This window comes from Athene cunicularia, unplaced genomic scaffold, assembly GCF_003259725.1.
Source record: "Athene cunicularia isolate RWA unplaced genomic scaffold, athCun1 SCF_50, whole genome shotgun sequence".
In the NCBI taxonomy this organism is placed as follows: domain Eukaryota; kingdom Metazoa; phylum Chordata; class Aves; order Strigiformes; family Strigidae; genus Athene; species Athene cunicularia.
The window spans coordinates 7,753-27,175 of NW_020799480.1; the positions used below are offsets into that span (position 1 = coordinate 7,753).

General features: G+C 59.9%; 1 protein-coding gene across 1 annotated transcript in view; it reads right to left on the reverse strand.

Annotated features, from left to right (window-relative positions):
• The window catches only part of LOC113490868 (maestro heat-like repeat-containing protein family member 1), a gene marked incomplete at its 3' end in the record, with an annotated part of 45,295 nt that overhangs the window by 7,183 nt on the left and 18,689 nt on the right, over positions 1-19,423 (reverse strand). Inside the window, exons 13-25 of the mRNA XM_026867474.1 lie at positions 18,619-18,765; positions 17,078-17,200; positions 16,568-16,647; positions 15,291-15,483; positions 14,150-14,245; positions 13,638-13,742; positions 13,307-13,442; positions 12,735-12,824; positions 12,427-12,539; positions 10,258-10,410; positions 8,805-8,959; positions 7,746-7,911; positions 6,554-6,750 (exon numbers count right to left, since the gene is read on the reverse strand). Coding sequence (XP_026723275.1) covers positions 6,554-6,750; positions 7,746-7,911; positions 8,805-8,959; positions 10,258-10,410; positions 12,427-12,539; positions 12,735-12,824; positions 13,307-13,442; positions 13,638-13,742; positions 14,150-14,245; positions 15,291-15,483; positions 16,568-16,647; positions 17,078-17,200; positions 18,619-18,765 — 1,754 coding nt within the window. The remainder of the gene's footprint in view (positions 1-6,553; positions 6,751-7,745; positions 7,912-8,804; positions 8,960-10,257; positions 10,411-12,426; positions 12,540-12,734; positions 12,825-13,306; positions 13,443-13,637; positions 13,743-14,149; positions 14,246-15,290; positions 15,484-16,567; positions 16,648-17,077; positions 17,201-18,618; positions 18,766-19,423) is intronic.

A 19,423-nucleotide genomic window follows, 5' to 3' on the forward strand; every position in this document is an offset into this window, starting at 1 on the left:
CTGCTGCCCTGCCCGCACCCTGCCCGCCTGGCAGGCCCCAGGGCGAGGGAGCTTCGCGCTGGGCCACGCGGGAGGCGTTCGGGCGCTCGAGGACGGGATGAGTTATGCGAGGGCTTTAGCTGGAGTGAGACGAGCCCATAACTCACTGCTACTTCCATTTACACCGTGACATTCGCCGTTAAAGTGATCCAAGACAATAGACTGAAAAGTAAAGAAGTCCAGAACTACTTTAAGGAGGGTTTTTTTGCATTAATATTTTATAGGTAGGGATTATTTTGCTGCAAGCACAGAGCAACATATGGGAAACATACATTATCCTGTCAAAACAAAACAAATATTAGCAATGAATAAATCTTAGCCTTCAATACAAGCAGGAGGAATGTAGTTACCACACACACAAAGAAAACAGAACTATTAAGAGTGTCTCAACACAAAAGTCTTCCAGCTTATGAGCTGGGTTCCTGCTATTCTGGCTTCTCGTAGGGATTGGTTACGCCGCGGTGTCAAGAGACTGTCACCCCCCCTCTGAGCCCCAGGAGGCTGCAGGGTGGGGGCACCCCTGGGGCTCTGCCACAGCCACGTCCTCTGGCAGCTGCAGGAGCCCCCCAGAGCCCGGCTTGCCTTAGCGACACGCCCCAAGCTGAGACTAACGATGGAAAATAACCACCGGCCCACGACACGCAGGAAAATCACACCCAGCCAGGCCAGACCAGAGGCTTTCGGCAGTTTTGTACCACGCTGGTCTGTGTGTTTTATCAGCAGCGGGGCTGGGGCTCCTCCAGAAGCACCGTCGGGCCAAAGCTGAGCTCCTGCCCACGGCCAAAGCACAAGGAGCTGGAGGCAGGCAGAACGATGCTGGTTTGCTTCTTGGCTCGGCACAGCCACGTGCTCAGAACAAGAGGTTCCCACTCCGTCCCCGCGAGCCGCAGCAGAAGCCGCCTGGTCCCGCTGTTCTCGTGCATGGGGTGCTCTGGGGCTGGTTGGGTGACACGGTTCTGGGCCCGCGGGGCAGACGGTGCCCAAACCTCAAGTCTGCCCTGAAAAACCCGCCCGGAGGAGCCATCGGGCTCCTGTCAGCGACAGCAAACAGAGGCAGGACGGCGGCTGCGTGCCGACCTCAGCTCTTGTGAGAAGCCCAGGCTGGCAGGGAGCCTTCCAGCACGCTTCATGCATCATGAAGACTACAGGACAACAAGGAATTAATTACTAATTAAAGAAAACCTTAGGCAGAAGCATTTTCTGCCGTCTGTTCGTGCCAATCTGGTGGTACACGTAACAGCCCTGGTTTTAGCTGTTTAGCTGTGTCCGGCCACACAGGACTTTGGAGTTTTTCAACCAGTTTTCAGCTGGAGAGAGCCCAAGTCGCTGAGCTGCACCAAAATCTCTCCACGATGCGCAAGCGCCTCTGTTTAGGGAGGTCCTGCCACAGAGGGAGTTTCTGACCTCGATTATCTCCTTCCAGCCGCTGGGAGCAACAGCCAGGCCCCTTTTTCATGAGGGCAGTGGGTTTCATGGGGTGCACTGCTGCCCGTTTGTGTCTGCGGGCAGCTCAGCTCTGCAGGGGCCGAGCAGTGGCCTCCAGCCTCGTCCAGGGCCGCTTGGGCCGCCGGACGCAGCCGAGCTCAGCAGACACCCAGCTGGATGGCCCCGTGTCCAGCCCCGAGCTCCCGCTCTCCCGAGGGCACAAATCCTCACCGCACACTGCCACGGCACGGGGTGCTCACCAACTCTCGCTCCGTCCAGCCCCAGGAGGCCAGGCCGGTCTCCCTGCCCCATCACAAATTCGATCTCACCCCAGCCTGATGAGGTGGTGGTCTCCAGCCCTCTCAGCCTGCTCCTGGGGCTCTCGCACTCACAGAATCCTTCAGGTTGGAAAAGCCCCTCGGGGTCGTCGAGTCCAACCCTCAGCCCGACTCTACACAGTTCTCCCCTACCCCACATCCCCCACAGCTCATCCCAACGGCCCTGAAACCCCCCCAGGGATGGGGACTCCCCCCTCCCCGGGCAGCCTGTTCCGCTCTCTGACATCGCTGGAGGGGAGATCCCCACCCCCAAAGCCTGACCTGGATGGTACACCCCAGCTTTGGCTCAACGGAAGCCCCCCACCGCAGCATCGCTAACATTTCTGTGGAGCAAGAAAACTCCATAAACCTCAACACTCAAATCTTGTGTGCAGGTGAACCTGTAATTTAATCCGAGGAAGCTGCACAGGGATTTATTCTCTTGCAGCATAAGAAAACAGCAGCAAAAACACCTCCTGGGAGACGTTCATGGACAACAGGCCAGTGAAGGCCGATGAGAAGGGGCTGTTGGGCATTGGAATGGGCTGCCCAGGGCAGGGGGGAGTCCCCGGGATCCCTGGAGGGGTTGAAGAGTCGGGCTGAGCCAGCGCTGAGGGGTCTGGGGGAGTTGGGAACGGTCAGGGGGAGGTCATGGTTGGGCTGGAGGAGTTCAAGGGCTTTTCCAACCTGGATGATTCTGGGGTTCTGTGGAGGATCCCACCAGCTCCTTGACTGTGGACAAGCTCTGACAGAACAACCCGGCACCAGCCTGGCGCTCGTGGGCAGCTCCTCAGGAGGGACTGTTCCCGGCAAAGCCCCCACACACCCACTGCAGGATTCCTGCTCCGCCCGCACCTCCCTGAGGTTTCAGCTCCCGGCCTGCACCTCCAGACCCTCCCGCTCCTTAGCGAGAGCTAAAAAGCCTGAGTCGAGTGCAGGGGGTTAAGCCCCCGCGCAACCAGAGGCTGCTCCTGCAAGACAGATGGTTAAAGCCGTTCATTCACAAGGTTTGCTTTTTCCACAGCGTCCTATAGACACTTCCTTCCTTTCCAACAAAAGCCCGTGTCTTCCAAGCTCCCTTTCCTGCCAAGCTATCATATTCACCTTTACCATCTCTCTTTGGCATTTAAATATCATGAAGACTTAGAATTCAAAACGCGTACAGGAAATTACTTTGATATTGTAACCAGCTCCTGGGACAAGGCTGGAATTTCACATCCCTGCGGTTTTTCTGTGCCTTGGACAAAGACGGCTCCCCCTCCATCCATCCATCCCTCCATCCATCCCTCCGCGATGACTTCATGGAGGCGCAGCCACGGCCTGTGCCCCTGCAGCAGGAGTGGAACCAGGGCTCGGAGCAGACCCCCGTGCTCTCGGGTCAGACCCCGGCGCAACACAGCCCCTCTCCCTGCACCCCAAAAGCGGCCGGTGGCACCGGGGATGCGCAGCCAGGGCCCGGCTGCGCCGCACCGACACCTGCCAGATCAAGTGGAGACCGGAGAGGCGGCTCTAGGAAACCCAACCCGGTGTGTGTGTGTGCTGGCGGCGAAAAAAAAAGGAGCTTTTTTTGTTTTCTTGAGGACGAAGATGCCACGTGGGACCCACCGGCTGTACGCCCAAGGGAGAGAATTGGAGCATGGCCAGCTCATCTGTGTCCAGACTAGCCCCAGTGATGCAAGCCGTGGGCTCAGACTAGCAAGAAACCCGCTCTGGTACGACCCTGCCAAGCTTTGCCCAGCAAAGCCCAGGACTGAGCTCAATCAACGTCAGCAGGAGGGAGCCAGCCTCGGGCAGAGCTGCTCCTGGGGGGGGTGCAGGAGAGAGGGGCCAGGGGGGTCCCCCATCCTGCCTCCAGGACATGGGTGTTGACTGATTTTCTGGCTGGCACGTTGGCTTTTCACACAACAAAGATCTGGGGGCTCTTTGCACCCTGACTATTCCCTCCCGGCATTGCCAGCACGATGGGAGCAGCCAGGCAGGAGCCCGGGCCAGCGGCGGGGGGGGCTCAGCCAGCCCCAGGGATGGAGCAGGGATCCCAGCCGTGGTTCAGCACGTTCCGGTTTGCGTCCCCGCCGCTGCTCGGAGTCACTCGGGGAGGAAGAGCAGGCGGTTCTGGCTCCTACGCCTCCTTCCAACCAGTTGCTTCGAGTTTCCTTCGGCGCTCCCCGCGTTACGGCGCGGGGTCTGGCCGGGATCTGCCCGTGCCGCTCTTCCAGGAGTCGTTAAGAGGGAAGAGGATGACGAGAACAGACAGTTCTGGCTGCACGAGCCCAAAGCCACAAAGGCAGCACGAGCAGCCGCTCCCGGGAGGGGGGGATCTGCACGAAGATCTCCCAAACCAGCACAAAACACGCCGAGGGGACGGGGCAAGGGTGGCAAGCTTGGGGAGTGCCAGCACGGCCACAGGGCAACCCCCGATCGGCCTTAAACCAACCTCCAATGCGTCGGGTCCGTTTAATTTTCTTCTCACATGTGGTCTAAATAAAACACGAATCAGATAGCAGCCCTGCCATCCAGCATAACAACCTGTTTCCCCTCATTACGTCTCCCCGCCGCAGAAGGCACCCTCGGCCTGAGCAGCAGCTTTCCGAGGGGAGGACAGGGCCCGCTGCGCCCAACGCCACCGTCCCAGCCGCTCGGGAGAAGGGAACGGCCTTTCTTCACTGCTGGGATTTGATAAATGAACTGTCAAGGGATGCCAGAGCCCTTTGAGCTTGCTGCTGCTTTGTCTGGTGTCTTTGTGGGTTCCTCTAGGCTTTTTTTTTTTTTTTCCCTAAGGCTAATAATAGCCTGTAAAAAAACAACAAGAGGATAAAACTGAGAATGGGGGCAGAGCTTCCTCCCCCGCGGGCTGACCCAAGCTCCAGGCTGTTTTGGTGGCGCAGGGAGCAAGCGGGTGGCTGGAGAAGCAGCCCCAGAGAAGGGCAGTCCCTGCCCTCCCTCCTGGGAAGCCTGCAGCCCCTCCTGCCTCGGGTTGGGGTTTAACTCCAACCCCCCCATAAATGTAAAGTGCTTTAAGGCAAATGCAGGTACCACTCATCCGCTGGAATGTTTCTGCAGGCCGAGGGCACCCGCAGTCGCGAGGCCACAGCCGGGCCACGGCAGAGAAGCCACCAGAAGCTGGGACGAAGGGCTCGGGGCACCGCTGCCATTTCAGGCACTAAATGCAGCGCGGGAGGATGACACACGCCGGCACCCAGCCCAGCCGCCGCTCCGCGAGGTCCCCAGGCGGGCAGAGCGGCTGGTTTCCATCTCCTTCATGGCCACCGAGAGGCACAAGGCAGGTGCTGCTCCACGCCAGCACCCTTCGGTGTTCGAACCAGGCTGCTTGGCTCGAGCAGAGGATTATTTAGCAGCTGTGGTGACTCTCACAACCGGCCGTTTGGGGTTTCAGGGCCTCTCATCACAGACAAATTCTCTCTCCAACAACATCCTTTTAAAATCCAGCCCCAGGGAGAGGCCCGGACCCGAACACAACTTTTAAAAAGCTGCTGATCGCGCCCCGCTGCCCGCCCGGCCCATCGCCCCTCGATGCACCCATTTGAAGGCGTTTGCCAAGGTTAGAAGACGCAGCGACCCGACACGCGGGGCAGGGCAGCGCCTCGAGGGAGAAGCACGACCCTGGCACGCAGCTACCCCAGCCCAGAGCTCAGGCAGCTCAACAGGAGGCGAGCCCGAGGGGGAGCAGCGTATTCCTGCTGCCCTACGAGGGCCAAGTACCAACCTCCGACCGTAAAGCGGCTCCTCCTCCCAGCTGGGGGTGGCCAAACCTTCACGAGTTTTGCTCAAGTCGGGGTGCCGCGGGTAGAGGTCAGTGCAAGGCAAAGCTGAAACTCCCCGGCTAAGCCTGTGCCAGCAGCAGCTCTCTGCACGCCAAGGGAAGCTTTGCCTTCACCGAGATCCCCAGCACCGCCGAGGCTGTAAAGGGAGAGCACGTTAAAGGCTGGTGACGGGCAACACCGCGCACTTCTCACCCCTCTGCCAGAGGAGGAGCAGAACAGGCCTGAAGCACCCACAGGAGCAGCTGGAGAGTGGTTGTTTGGGACCCGAGCCCTCGCCCCCAGCCCCTCGGGTCCTGTCCTCAGCAGCGAGGGCCGCCACGGGCTCCGAGCGCCGAAGCAGAAGCCAGACACGGCGGCTCGGAGCTGCCACCCCCACATGGGGGAAGCCGGTGGCACAGCGACACGCCACAGCCATTGACGCGACGAAGCCACCAAGTTTGCTCTTTTCCAGCTTCCCCTCATCCCTTGCAGAAGCGCGACCATCCTCCCTCCCCAAGAAATGCTCGTCCGCCTCCGCCGTGCCCCGCCAGCCCCGGGGGGGCCCCGCTGAGCCCTGCTCCCAGAGCCAGAGGGTTTTTTTGGCGGGGAGGGGGGGGTCTGTGGCCATAACCCAATCCGGCAGGGCTCTGGCACCGTGGCTGCCCGAGCTCTGAAAAGCACATCTTTCACCGCGGCTGCAGAGGCAGCTGATTTAATGCTTCCCAATTTAGAGATTGTGTTCTGCAGAAGAAAACACACCAAGAAAAAAAAAAAAAAAAAAAAAAAAAAAAAAAAAAAAAGAAAAACCAACCGCCAAACCCAAATCCCAGAGGCCAAACCGCACCAGAGGTCAGGCCGTCATACCGAAGGCGTTACGGCCCGGGTGTTATTACCCAGCCCCCCGGTTCCAGACGCAGCACATGCTCTTGTGTTTGGACAAACAAAAAATGAGTTCCACATGGCAGGTAGGCGCGTTCCCTCCGCGCCGGCCGCCCAGCGGCTCCGCCGTACCTGCAGGGATGGAGGCTCCGGGGGGCCAGGCCGTGGCTGCTGCTCCTCCTCTCCCTGCTCTGCAGGTTTTTCGGTAGCTGAACACCCACGGTGCAGCTGACGCGCAGCAGGAGAGTCACAAACAACGGCGGGTAGAGTCCCAGCACTGCTGCCCCAGACTCCGGAGCAGACATGATCTCATACAAAGCACATGTGGCCTGGAGAGAGAGAGCAAGCGCGCGGAGAAGAGGATTAGGAGGGGATCTCCCACGCCACGCTGCTATCTGTTAGTAAATAACCCAGCGAGGCAGCCAGAGGGTTTTTTTGCTCCTTCCTGCAACACCGAGTCTAACAAAGCAGCAGCGCCTACCCCCACCACAGCCCCTCTGTATTGTAGAAGAATTTTAAATATAACCTCTGGTATATCTGAAATAGATTTTAAGTCCTAGTGAAATGCGTTCAGGACCAGAACGCTGCTCCACAGGCCTGAAGAGAGTTCTTAGCCTGCTGCTTGTATCTGGGTCGCCAACTCCTGTTGAAGAGTTTCGCCTCAGTGAGTGGCCCAACTTAACAAAACAAGCCCAGAGATACCCACAGCCTGGGGAAATTCTTTAACAGCATCCCACACGCAGCTCCGAGGGAGCTACAGACTGCTGTTAAAAGCGACTGCTCGGGCAAGCTGGGTGTTTGCAGCTGGGGGAGGTTTGAAGGCCGTACCTGGGGAGGGAGAACAGATCCAAAGGCTCAGGTTTTACGGGCAGGAAGACAACGCGCACGCAGAGCCCTTCGCAGAGCCCTATTCCAGCCAATTTAAAAAGCTGTAATTACGCAGCACAATATAGAGGGGTGTTAAAAACAGAGCGGGGAGCGAGGGGGGGGGCGGTTTGCTTTCAGAGCGGCCGATTCTGTACCATCTGCATTTGGTCCTTCAGAGGAGGAGGAAATTTTCACAGCTGCTTTACTGCTTAGAAAGCTGCCAAGCTGGGTTTAGTTTTTCTGAAGGGATAAAATGCAAAGTGGTCTCCCTTGAGGACGGACACCTGAGAGGCTTTTTATGAGCCGGTGGATTAGCTCTAATAGGCATTACACAGCGATGCGTTATTTCCAGAGTCCACGCCTGGCACAAACCCCCGAGCCAAGGAAATGAAAAAAGCGTTCCAGGTGTTGGGGTGGGGAAGGGCACCCTCGGCGGGGCTGGCAAGGGGACACTTACGGCCAGGGGCAGGGGGGTGGCGATGCGCTCGGCCCCGCTGCCCAGCAGGAAGCCTTTGCTCTCCTTGTACGGGACGTCCCTGTTGACCTTCTCCAGGAGCTGCTCCAGGATCTGCGAGGTGAGGGCCGGCTCGGTGGCCAGCGACCGCCACATGGCGCACGTGTGGCTAGAGGAGAGGAGGGAGGGGAGCGCTGCTTTGGCACCAGCTGCCGGCGTTAAGTCGCACCCTCGTTTGAGGGGAGCCCCCTCCCCGTGTGGGGGAACTCCTGGGTCGCATCCCTCCCCCCGGCACAGAAAAGTGGGTGAGGAGCTGTGCCGGGCGCTGACGCCTCCTGGCTCAAGGGATCCTTCCCCAGAAACTGCTCTCGGACAACACTCAAAGTCCCCCCAAAGTCCCCCCCCAAACCCCACGGCCAGAGCTCCCACCTTGCCCCGTGCAGTTTGTAAGCCTGCCTGTGGCTGTTGGAGCAGGGCGAGAAGGAGGAGGAGGAGGAAGAGGACGACGAGGGGGTGAGGAGGAGGAGGAGGAGGAGGAGGAAGAGGACGACGAGGGGGCGAGGAGGAGGAGGAGGAGGAGGAAGAGGGTGACGAGAACGACGGGGCGAGGAGGAGGAAGAGGGTGACGAGGACGATGGGGCGAGGAGGAGGAGGAAGACGAGGACAACGGGGCGAGGAGGAGGAGGAAGAGGAAGATGAGGATGACGGGGCGAGGAGAAGGAGGAGGAGGACAGCGACAACAACGAGGCGAGGAGGAGGAGGACGACAACAGGGTGAGGAGGAGGTCAGCATCAGCTCAAGGCTCAGCCCAGAGCCAGCTCCAACTCCTCCGTCAGCTTTAGGGAGGCTCCCTGGGGCCAGCTTTGCTAGTTCCCGCCGCCAGCGCCCCTAAGCCCAGCAAAGCCCCCGAGAGGCAGCTCCGGCAGCGAGCGGCCGCGCCGAGCCTTGAGCATGCGCGGAGGCAATTCCAAGCAGGGTCTGATTACGGGGCTGAGGAGCCAGAAGATTATCTGCAGCTTAGGCCAAAGCCACGTGGGCCACCGCGGCAGAGCGGGGCAGGACCTGTCAAAGGGCAAGGCGCTGCCCAGGAGGCTGGACACCACCACGCTCTTGTGCTGGGAGGCCAGGATGTAAACGGTCTGCTGGGCCGCCTTCCGGATGTGCTCCTCGTCCACCTCCTCCAGCTTGCTGTGGATGATGCTCATGATGTCGGGCACCTGAGGGAAGAAGAGGCAGCAGCATCCAGCTGAGAGGCAGGACACACTTGGGGGTCCCTGATGCCGGGATAGTGGGGTCCTTTCCTCCAGGCAGGGAACGGGAACGGGAGTGGGCAGGGTGGTTCTGCTCAAGTCCCTGCTTGCCGGGTGGCCGCAGAACCACAAATCTGTCTGGAAGTCGAGGATCCTTCCCCCTCCTGCCACCCAGGGGAGGGAGGAGGCTGCAGGGTATTCCCAAGGGACAGAGGAAACCCTGCCCCCCCCCTCCCGACTCGTGCTAAGCCCCAGCCTCGACTCGGGTGCTGCCAGAGGAACTCGGCAAGCAAGTTCCTAAGAGGAACTGAAGCTGAACGCAGGGAGACACCTCCGCACTTGCTACGAGCTGTAAAACGCACGTTAAGACAAATAGGAAGTTCATGTGCAGACCAGGCCTGGCAGCAAATTGCCGAGATTAAGCGCAGAGCAGCCGAGAGCTCCGTCCCCAGCTGCGCTCGGGCTTTCCCCGCGGACTCGGAGGCTTAGCATCAGTTCAGATTTCAGGATCTGGGCTGGACTGGGTCTGACCAAAAGGTGAGTCATGTAAGCTGGAGCAATCCCACGAAGGATAGAGGCTAATAGGTAGCGAGCAGGACTTGAGCAGAAGCTCTAACGCAGAAGCAAGCTCAAGGAGTAGCTGGAGACCTGGTGTTTCCAATTACAGCGAGAGAAAGGGGGAGCTTAGCCCTAAAGGTAGTGGATTAGACAGAAAAGCCTTCTGTGTCCAGCACCTCTAAGCCTTGCAAGCATTCCGCCTGGCTTCCCAGCCAGGAACCCCGCGCTCCCCCAGAGCTTGTGAAGGTTTCCCGGGGAGCCTTGAGCCCTTCTGGTAAAGTGAGCTGCTCTGAACTCCTCAACCCGAGCAAGCGCCAGAGCGGAGCCGGCCTCGCCAGCAGCCACCTCCCACCCCACCCGCGGAGCCGGGAGAACGCGAGCGCCCGCGGGGAACGGGGGAGGGCGAGAGCGGCGGCCCCCCCAAAGCTTCGGGGCAAAAAATCCAAGAGCAACCACTGGGAGAGACAGGGGGGAAACGCCTCCTCCCTTCTTCCCTCAGGGCTGGAGCTCTCCCCGCGCTGGGCATCATGGGCTGGCCCATACTGGTCTCATACTGGTGCATCCCTGCCCGCCGCAGAGAAGCCCAGCATGCCCAAACCCGCTGCTGGAGCTCCGAGGGGGAAGATACTGGGGGAAAGAACAACCACCCGGCTGGAGCCGCCGCTCCAGGGCTGCGTCCGGACCGCGGCCGAGCAGTGGGCGCTTACCTTCTCCTGCAGGACCCCCCCGCGCTCCTTGAGCAGGGAGTTGATCATGACCGTGGCCGCTCGGGAGCAGTTTTTATCGGGGTCCGCCAGCCCCTCGAACATGGCGAGCAGGAGGCTCATCAGCTGGTCCGGAGGGACACGCTTCCCGATCACCTGCGGGGAGGCAAGAGTTGAGCACCGAGGGTTTGTCGCTCCGGAGAGAGCGATCCCATCGATGGCATTGGCTCGGTGCCCTGCAGGAGCATGTAGAATGTTAAATATAACCTCTGGAATATTGGAAATCAGAGTTTAAGGCCTAGTGAAACGTGCTCAGGGCTTCGCTAGCCCGGGAGATTCCCAAGGCAACCGCAACGCTGCTCAACAGGCCTGAGAAGCGTTCTTAGCCTGCTGCTTGTATAGTCCCAGCCCAAGGCCGGTTTAAAACCCCGGCAAGCTGATCCTACAGAGACAGTTTGAACAAAGGATGTTTCCTTGACAAACACGGGGGTTCTGCTACTTTAAGGGAATTTAGTACCTAGAAACCGCTCGCTCTACCTAAGCTTTTCATAGAACATCTTGAAGTCTTTCTCAGAGCTGGGCGAGATGAAAACTAGTGGAAGGAAGATGAAGATGATGAGGACCCGAAAGATGACCCTGAGACTGAAGCAGGGATTGGAACCAGAACAGAATTGGGCTGAGACAGGGGATTGTAGTGAACTTTAATAAATGAAGAGAATCGAGAACTAAAAGGTTGAGCGGAACCTTACAAAGACTTTGGACTTAGGTAACAGGTTTAGAAATAGTGTAGAAACCGTGCGAGGCCTTTGGGCATTGGCCACTCACTGCGGTGCCAGCCCAACCCTGAGCAGTTAATAAAGCAAACCCAGAGATACCCCAGCCTGGTGAAATTCTTTAGCAAGGATCGGGCAGGAGCCCCGATCGGTGGTCATGGAGGGGAGGAAGGGCCAGGCTGCAGCCCCGGAGGAGGCAAGAGGCCACTTGCCCCACGCTGCTAGCCAGCATGGCCGGAGAACCTTGGGGCAACACAACCGAGCCGTTAGCTCCGCCCTGGCCACCCCCTAGCTGCTGGGAAGATGCTCCCCCGGGTCTCCTCAAGCTCTCCAGACCCGACGGTGGAATGAGCTGCTCCGTGGAGAGGTCAGTGGGGGGAGTGTCCGCTGGAGCGATGACATTTGGGGGTGGCAGCTCTTCCAGGAGAGGAAGCCACTGGCAGCTTCTCTGCCGGTGCCAGCCCTCGTGCAGCAAAGCTCGCAGAGCTCTCAGCACAGGAAACACCACCGAGGGGGAGATCACTCCTCAGCCCATCCCTCACCACCAGGCCCCAGATACCGTCTAGGTCATTCAAAACAATGAAAACAATTTTTCACGCTGAGAACCATCAGCTGCTGGAATAATCTCCCCAGGGATGCGGTGGATTCCCCAACACTGGACACTTTTTAAGATTTGGCTGGACAGGGTGCTGGGCCACCTTGTCTAGACCAGGGTTTTGCCAGGAAGGTTGGGCCAGATGATCCTCGAGGCCCCTTCCAAGCCGGTGTTCTGTGATTTTATGATTTGTAACGCCGCTGCCGTGCTGGGAGGCAGCCAGGAACCCAGTGGCTGCAGCCCCGGTGCCAACCACCACCCCAGGCTCCGCAGGAGAGCGCCGCCAGCGACAGGGCCCCGGGGGCTCCCTTCAGCCAACAGCTTCCACTGAGGAGCACGACCTTCCCCGACTCCACCCCAGAGCATGCTGGGCTGAGCCAGACCACCTCCACCTTCACTTTTAGGCGACACACACGGAAACTATTTGCTTTATCTACAGGAAAGTCAGGTTTTGACCCCCGTGCTGGGAGTGGTGATGGCTGAAAAGCTCAGGCTGCCCATCACAGCTCTGAACAGACGTGCTAAGCCAGGCCTAAGTCCCTGCCAGGGTCCTCTGCACGTCCAAAGAGCCTGCACAGACACCTTGTGTCTAAATTGGGGACCAGCAGCTTCCCGAAGGGGACTGAGGGGCTCTGAGCATCACCTGGCCCGCCCAGGAGGACCCTTGAGCTGGAGGAGAGGAGAGAACGGCCGTAACTTGTCTCCTGGTGCAAGACCAGGGCTCCCCAGCAGCCTCCAGCCTGCGGGGGCTGCTCAGAAGAGATGAGGTGCAGAGGCTTGTGAGGGATTCACCCTCCTTCTTACCATGGCGATGTTGTTGCAGGTGTGGAAGAGGACGGTGAAGTCGGGCTCCTCCAGACCTTTCTTCAGAGCCTTCAGCCCCTCCACCATCTCGTCTCTGTGATCCCGGGCGAAACCTGGAGGGAGAGGCGGGATTCAGTGAACAGATTTCCTCAGATTTTACACCCAAAAGGGACCCCGGAGTGCCCCAGGGAGTGGGTTTGACTCCCGAGCTGGCCCAGCTTCCAGAGAGGAGCCGCGGAACCGAGAGCGCTGCCAAGGGCCGAGAGCATCCTGAGAGGAGTCGCAGGGCTCCGGCGAGCAGCACCCACACTCCGTCCTCTCCCTGCGGAAGGCAGGCAGGCGCTGGGCTCGTCCCAGGGCCAGCGCTCGGGCCAGCTGAAGGGGAGGAGTGACCTCTCCTGGAGAGAGGGAGAACGCCAGGCCGAGCTCAGAAACCTGCTCAGGCCTTGGGGAGCCCTTGAGATCCCAACATCTCTGAAACCCCAACGCCTCTAGAAGCCCAACGCCTGAGACCCCCAACGTTTCTAAAACCCCAGTGCCCCCAAGACCCCCTAAAACTCCCAAAGCCTCCGAGACCAATATCTCTAAAACCCCAGTGCCTCTGAGACCACCACCGTCTCTAAAGCCCCAACATCTGAGACCCCACCGTCTCTAAAGCCCCAGCACCTCTGAGCCCCCAACACCTCTGATCCCCCCAGCGCCGTGTTCTCCACCAGCTCTGCTTCCCCAGCAAACCGCCTTGTCCGATCCCTCCTCCGGCATCGCGCACGTGGAGGGACGGGACATACACCCCTCTGCCCAGCTGCGGAGAACGGGGCTCCTGCTGCCAGCCCTGACCCCCCCGAGCGGTGAAACCACCCTCCGCGGCCCACACCCCCACCTTCGTAGCACAGCTGGATGTAGAGCAGGCAGTAGACGCAGTCGACGGCGTGCTGGCGAACGCTGGCCAGGGAGTCTGAGCAGCGCGGGGAGAAGAGCGCGATCAGGACGCCAAGGTTGTAGAAGGGGATGACGGTCTGTAGGGAGGACAAACGAGGCGACGCTAGCGAGGAAAGCACGGGGACGCTCACAGCAGGTCCGGCGTCTCCCTGCTGCCACGAGGCCCACCCTCACGCCCCGCAGGGAGGGAGGGATGTGGACGCACGGCCGAGCCCTGGTGGCGAGGCTGACAGCAGCGGGAGGAAAGACGCTCAAGCGCTGGGTTTACTCACGCTGACGTTCAGCTTGCTCAGGTAGAAGTCCAGCAAGGCAGCGCTGACCTCCACCGCTCGCTGCCGCTCGTGTTCCTTGTTCGACTTGATCCAGGGGCCTAAATGCTACAGGGGAAAAGCGTCAGAGCGGAGAGCGGCGGCAGCTCGGCTGTTTCATGGCTGCAGCCACAGCAGCCTTCAGCCCAGCGACTTGTGGGGCGGGCGTGGGAATCACATCCCTGACCCCGCCAGCTCATCCCGGCTCATCTGCGGGACAACGCCAGGTATCTGCCTCCTGCTGAGGCTGCCAGAGAGCTCCTCATCAGCAGGAGCACCACGCTGGAGCAGCCGTACTGCACGCCCAAGCTCTGTCGCAGCGGGGCTGGGGCTCGCTGGGCCTCACGGCACACGGGGGGAGCGAGGACCCCGGAGATGGGCCCAAAGAAGCTGCCTCACGACCTCGGGGTGGCTGGCAGGCACCTCGCTTTCCCTGCTTCCCCCTGAAGAACCCACCAAAACCAGGCTGTGCCTACCGCAAACATGTCCTGCAGCCCGTGGGGGGTCAAGTTCCTCTGCAGAAGGCTCTTCAGTAGGTCTTTAAGGGCACTGATGGTGTCACCATACAGCATCTAAGGAGGAAAGATGGATCAGAGACTACGCAAGTGCTGCACCTCACCCCAGAGCCAGGCCTGGCATCAGGGAGGGAGAGATCTCTCACAGGACCCTCCCAGGCATTGGGTGCCAGGACGGAGCCACCTCCAGCTTTGCAGGGAAACGCAGAGAGGACTGAAACCCGGTTTGGAAAATCCCCCTTCATGGAAGCGCTGGGCAGCGAGTGCCCACAGCTGGCCAGAGGAGAGCTCGCCAGCACAGACACTTCAGCACAGACTTTCCAGAAGGGAATTTGGTCCTTCTCCCACTTGGGGTTAAATTCCAGTGAGCCCAGTCTGAATGAACCCTCTGAAAGTGCTTAGAGTTTCCTTCCAGGACTTACTTCAGGATAAAATAAAAACGACAAAGCTTCATAGGATGGAAGGGAAGAAGAAAAAGATTATTTACTGAAACTTTTAGGCCAGATGCTGGCAAACACTAGCCAGGGACAGTGGGAGCCCCGGGCTCCTGCTCTGCAGCTCAGCTCGGAGGAGCCGCAGCAGCCAGCGGGTGATACGGTGGAGCTCAGGGCTGCTCCGCAGCCACCCAGCAGCTGCAACAACTTCATTAGCAGCATGTTATTTTCATTCATTAAGCACTCAACCACAACTGAGAAGCAGCTGCAGCCTTTCAAAAGCTAGTTATGTAAAGGCCCCTTTTACCCTGCAGGGTTTCCAGGATCATTTGATTTTTTCCCCTCGAGGGAGTTCACGCTCTTATTAGCAGCATTTGGACTTGCTGATAAGCTCATATTTTCTCACTTGCTATCAGAGCACAGAAGGGCCAGGCTTTTTCAAGAGATAAGTGAGCAGAGGAAACAGTGCAGAGTTCCCCAGAGGTGCCCAGCTGAATTGAAAACAGGCCTTTCCCACGGCTGATCTGCTGCCAGGGAGATGCTGCGGCCACCGGACTGCGAAAAGGCATCTGGGCTCTGCCCCGAAACCAGCTGGGACCGCAGCTCCTGTGGCACAGAACAAAGCCCTCTCACCCCGCCGGGTCACCGGTGGCCTGACGTTAGCCCACCGCGTGGCAACCAAGCAGCATGGGCAACCGCCCTCCTGCGCCACCTTCCTCCTTCCGCACCTCCTTGGGTAAGGCATCACTGCTCTCCTCCCGCTCCCTCCCCGGTTCCAGCGGCGGGAGGGCAAGCACACCAGCCAGGCAGGTATCCATCAGCTCCGTCCTGTCGGGGTCGCTCAGGTGGGGCTCCAGGATGCTGATCCCAGGTTAAGGAAGCTGGGAACAAAGGTTTTAATGTGCTGACTCGACTCTGTCCTAAGCAGCACAGAGGCAGGCAGAGTGTTCCTGGTATCTGTGTCAGGAGCTGCGACGCGCTGAGTATTTTTAACCGGCGCTCAGAAGTCGTCTCGGCGCAATGGAGAACGTGGTGCCCTTGGCTCTGGTTTGCACAAAGAGCCTTTACTGCAGAGCCCAACGCAAAGCGAGCCCGAGCGCACTGGCAGCTGCACCGACCACTGTGTCTGAATCCCAGAATCCTTCAGGTTGGAAAAGCCCCTCGGGGTCAGCGAGTCCAACCCTCAGCCCGACTCTACAAAGTTCTCCCCTACCCCACATCCCCCACAGCTCATCCCAACGGCCCTGAAACCCCCCCAGGGATGGGGACTCCCCCCTCCCTGGGCAGCCTGTTCCACTCTCGGACCACTCTTGCTGGGAAACATTTTCTCCTCCTGCCCAGCCTGACCCTCCCCTGGGGCAGTTTCCAGCCGTTCCCTCTTGTCCTGTCCCTGATCCCCTGGGAGCAGAGCCCAGCCCCGGCCTCTCTGCAATGTCCTGTCAGGAGCTGCAGAGAGGGATGAGGGCTCCCCTCAGCCTCCTCCTCCTCACCCTGAACACTCCCAGCTCCTTCCCTGGCTCCTCACAGGATTGATTCTCCAGCCCTTCCCCAGCCTCGTTGCCCTCCTCTGCCCTCGCTCCAGCCCCTCCAGATCTCTCTGGGATTGAGGTGCCCAAACCTGGACACAACCCTCCAGGTGTGGCCTCACCAGTGCCGAGCACAGGGGGACTGTCACCTCCCTGCTCCTGCTGGTCACACCAGTGCTGATCCAGCCAGGAGGCCGTTGGCTTTCTTGGCCCCCGGGCACGCTGCTGGCTCCTGTTCAGGTGCTGGTCAGTGAGAACCCCCAGACCCTTCTCTCCCAGACAAGCTTGTCCTGGCCCAGCTCTCTGAACGTGCTGGGCTGGGGAGCGCACCCCGGCTCTGCCCAGGGGATGTTGGGGAGCAGGGGCCAGGCTCTGAGCGTGGTGGCCCCGTGAGGCACATTCCCCCAGGGGAAGGATACACCAGGTAAGTGCAGGTGATCATCGCCCGCTGGCGGACCGGTGTCCGCATCGCCTCCAGCGGTTCCGCTTTTATGAACTCCTGGAAGGCAGAACAAGGTCACATCCAGCCCCGTCCCGCTCTAGGCCATGCTTCAGGGTGACTTAGGGAACCCAGCCTCCCCAGGAGCTACACCCCATTAACTCAACACCCCAAATGCTGCACAACCACCCCACGCCTTGTGCGACGCGGCCCTGGAGCTGCAGCACCGCTCGGCTCCCTGGCGCCCGAGGGGCCAGCAGAGCCCAGACCGCAGCTCTGCGGGCCCAGGGAGGCCACAGCCCGCCCCAGCAGAGCCCAGCAGACACGCAGGGATGGGGCTCAGCGGTGCAAACTCACACCCCTCCTTCTCTTGAAGGCCCCCAAGAGCTGCTTCGCTTGTGCTTAACCCTCAACAACGTGAGTTGGGAACTTCCCTCCCATGTCCTCCAGGCCAGCCCTGAGCCACGGCCCCTCCGGAGCTCACTCTTACCACCATCTGGGCCACAAGCTCAGCTTTGCGGGAGAAGATGAAGTCCCCACACTTCACGCCGTTGTAGATGGCTTGGCTGATCATGCAGATGCTCCGGATGAGGCACAGCTTAAGGGTCAGGTCCTGAGAGCAAACGCAGGGTGAGGAGCAAAGACCAGGCTTACCACAAACCGTCCAAAAGAACCGGTGCTCAGGCTGAGCTCAACAACCTGGCCTGGGAGTCAGGAGCCCGTTAAAGACTCTGCGGTGACCAGGGAGCAGAAGGACACCCTGTCCCAGCTGGCCCCCGCAGGGTCCCAGCCCAGATGTAAACCAGGAGCCTCTGTGGGGCAGCACGTGGGAGGAGGAAAGCCCTCCAGGGTCTCCCCCCTCTCCACCGAGCCAAGGCCCCAAGCATGCAAATGCTCAAGGCAACGCCAGAAGTTGCCAGGGGCTCTTCCTCCTGCGTAACCTTGGGGTCTAGGACAGTCGCCACGGGGCCAATAGGAGGCACCCCAATTAAAAACGCTCCTCTCATCCCGCTGAGAGCACCTCGGGAGGGCAGGGAGGCAGGGGAGGGGTTGGGGGAGAAGATCCCCAGTTCAGGGGCTGGAGATGCTCTGCAGAAGCTGTTAGTGCCAGCGGGAGCCCAGAAGGAAAATGCATTAGTGGAGCCCAGAGAAGGAGTCCTTGGCCTGACAGTTCAACTTGACAAATGCCTTTTTTTCCTCATTCAGCCCTTCAAAAAAAGAGAAATATAAAAATACAGCTCCTCACGGCCCCCAGGACAGTAATCTGGGTTTTAATATCTGCCCGCTGAATGATTGTTCCGAGGGGAAGCAGGGAGATTGGTGGATTTTAGCCGAGTGGCAGGTTGCAGCTTGGTCCCTGGAGTCCCCAGACTTCCCCAGCGCAGCACGCATGGGGGGAGCCGGGGGGGCTGCCTGGCCGTGCCAGAGCCCCAAGCACCGACCAGAGCGCCCCAGGGTGGGCACGGCTCGTCCTGCCACCAGCACCAACCCCAAGCGGCCTCCTGGGGACAGCTCTGCCAGCTCCAGCCACTACACCTTCACACCACGGGGATGCCCACCCAAGCCATGCTTTCACCTACAGCTCCTGCCCTGCCACAAAGGCATTTTTCTCTTCCTTTTTGCTGTGAGTTTTGGTGCTTTCAGGCAATAATTCCAGCATGGGGGACGGTGCCTGGGAGCCCAGGGCGAGGAGCAGCAGCTCCCACAGCTCTCCCCATACCCACGGGCTGAGGAGCACTCCTCTCGAGGGGAACCCCGAGCAAGAGGCAGACAGAGAGAGCAGGAAAGAGCAGAGAATAGCTCAGATATAATGCCTCACACTGTACCTTGGTTTCTACCTTTATTCCCAGAACCTGAACAAGTGAAAAAAACAAAGCACATTAGCAACGAGGCAGTGGACTCCACAGTGACCGATCTTCTCCCCAGGGCTGCCCGCAGGTCCCAGCAGGCCCCTTCAGGCAGAGCATCCAGAACGGCCCGGCTGCTCCAGGTCGCCCTCCCCGGGGAGGATGGGGACTCCCCACAGCTCACCTTGGTGTTAAAGTACTGGAAGATGTTCTTCAGGATGTCCGCTTCGATTCTGGACAGCACCAGCTCCTTGGGTGCGTACACAGCGACGTAGCCATAGCACAGGATGAGGGTGCTCTTGATTTTCTCCACTTCATTGTCGCTACGATCCTGTTGTGGCAGATCAGAAAGTTCATGGGGGGGACTGGAGGCTCTTCCCAGGCCTCACGAGGAGGCGGCCTGCCTAGAAGACCCATAATCCCAGAATCATCAAGGTTGGAAAAGCCCCTGCAGCCCCTCCAGCCCAACCATGACCTTCCCCTGACCGTTCCCAACTCCCCCAGATCCCTCAGCGCTGGCTCAGCCCGACTCTTCAACCCCTCCAGGGATCCCGGGGACTCCCCCCTGCCCTGGGCAGCCCATTCCAACGCCCAACAGCCCCTTCTGCACAGAAATCCTTCCTCAGAGCCAGCCTGACCCTGCCCTGGGCAGCTTGAGGCCATTCCCTCGGGGCCTGGCGCTGGCTCCTTGGCTCCAGAGACTCATCCCCCCTCTCTGCCCCCTCCTGGCAGGGAGTTGCCGAGGGCCAGGAGGTCTCCCCTCAGCCTCCTCCTCCTCACCCTGAACACTCCCAGCTCCTTCCCTGGCTCCTCACAGGATTGATTCTCCAGCCCTTCCCCAGCCTCGCTGCCCTCCTCTGCCCTCGCTCCAGCCCCTCCAGATCTCTCTGGGGTTGAGGTGCCCAAACCTGGACACAACCCTCCAGGTGTGGCCTCCCCAGTGCCGAGCACAGGGGACTGTCACCTCCCTGCTCCTGCTGGTCACACCA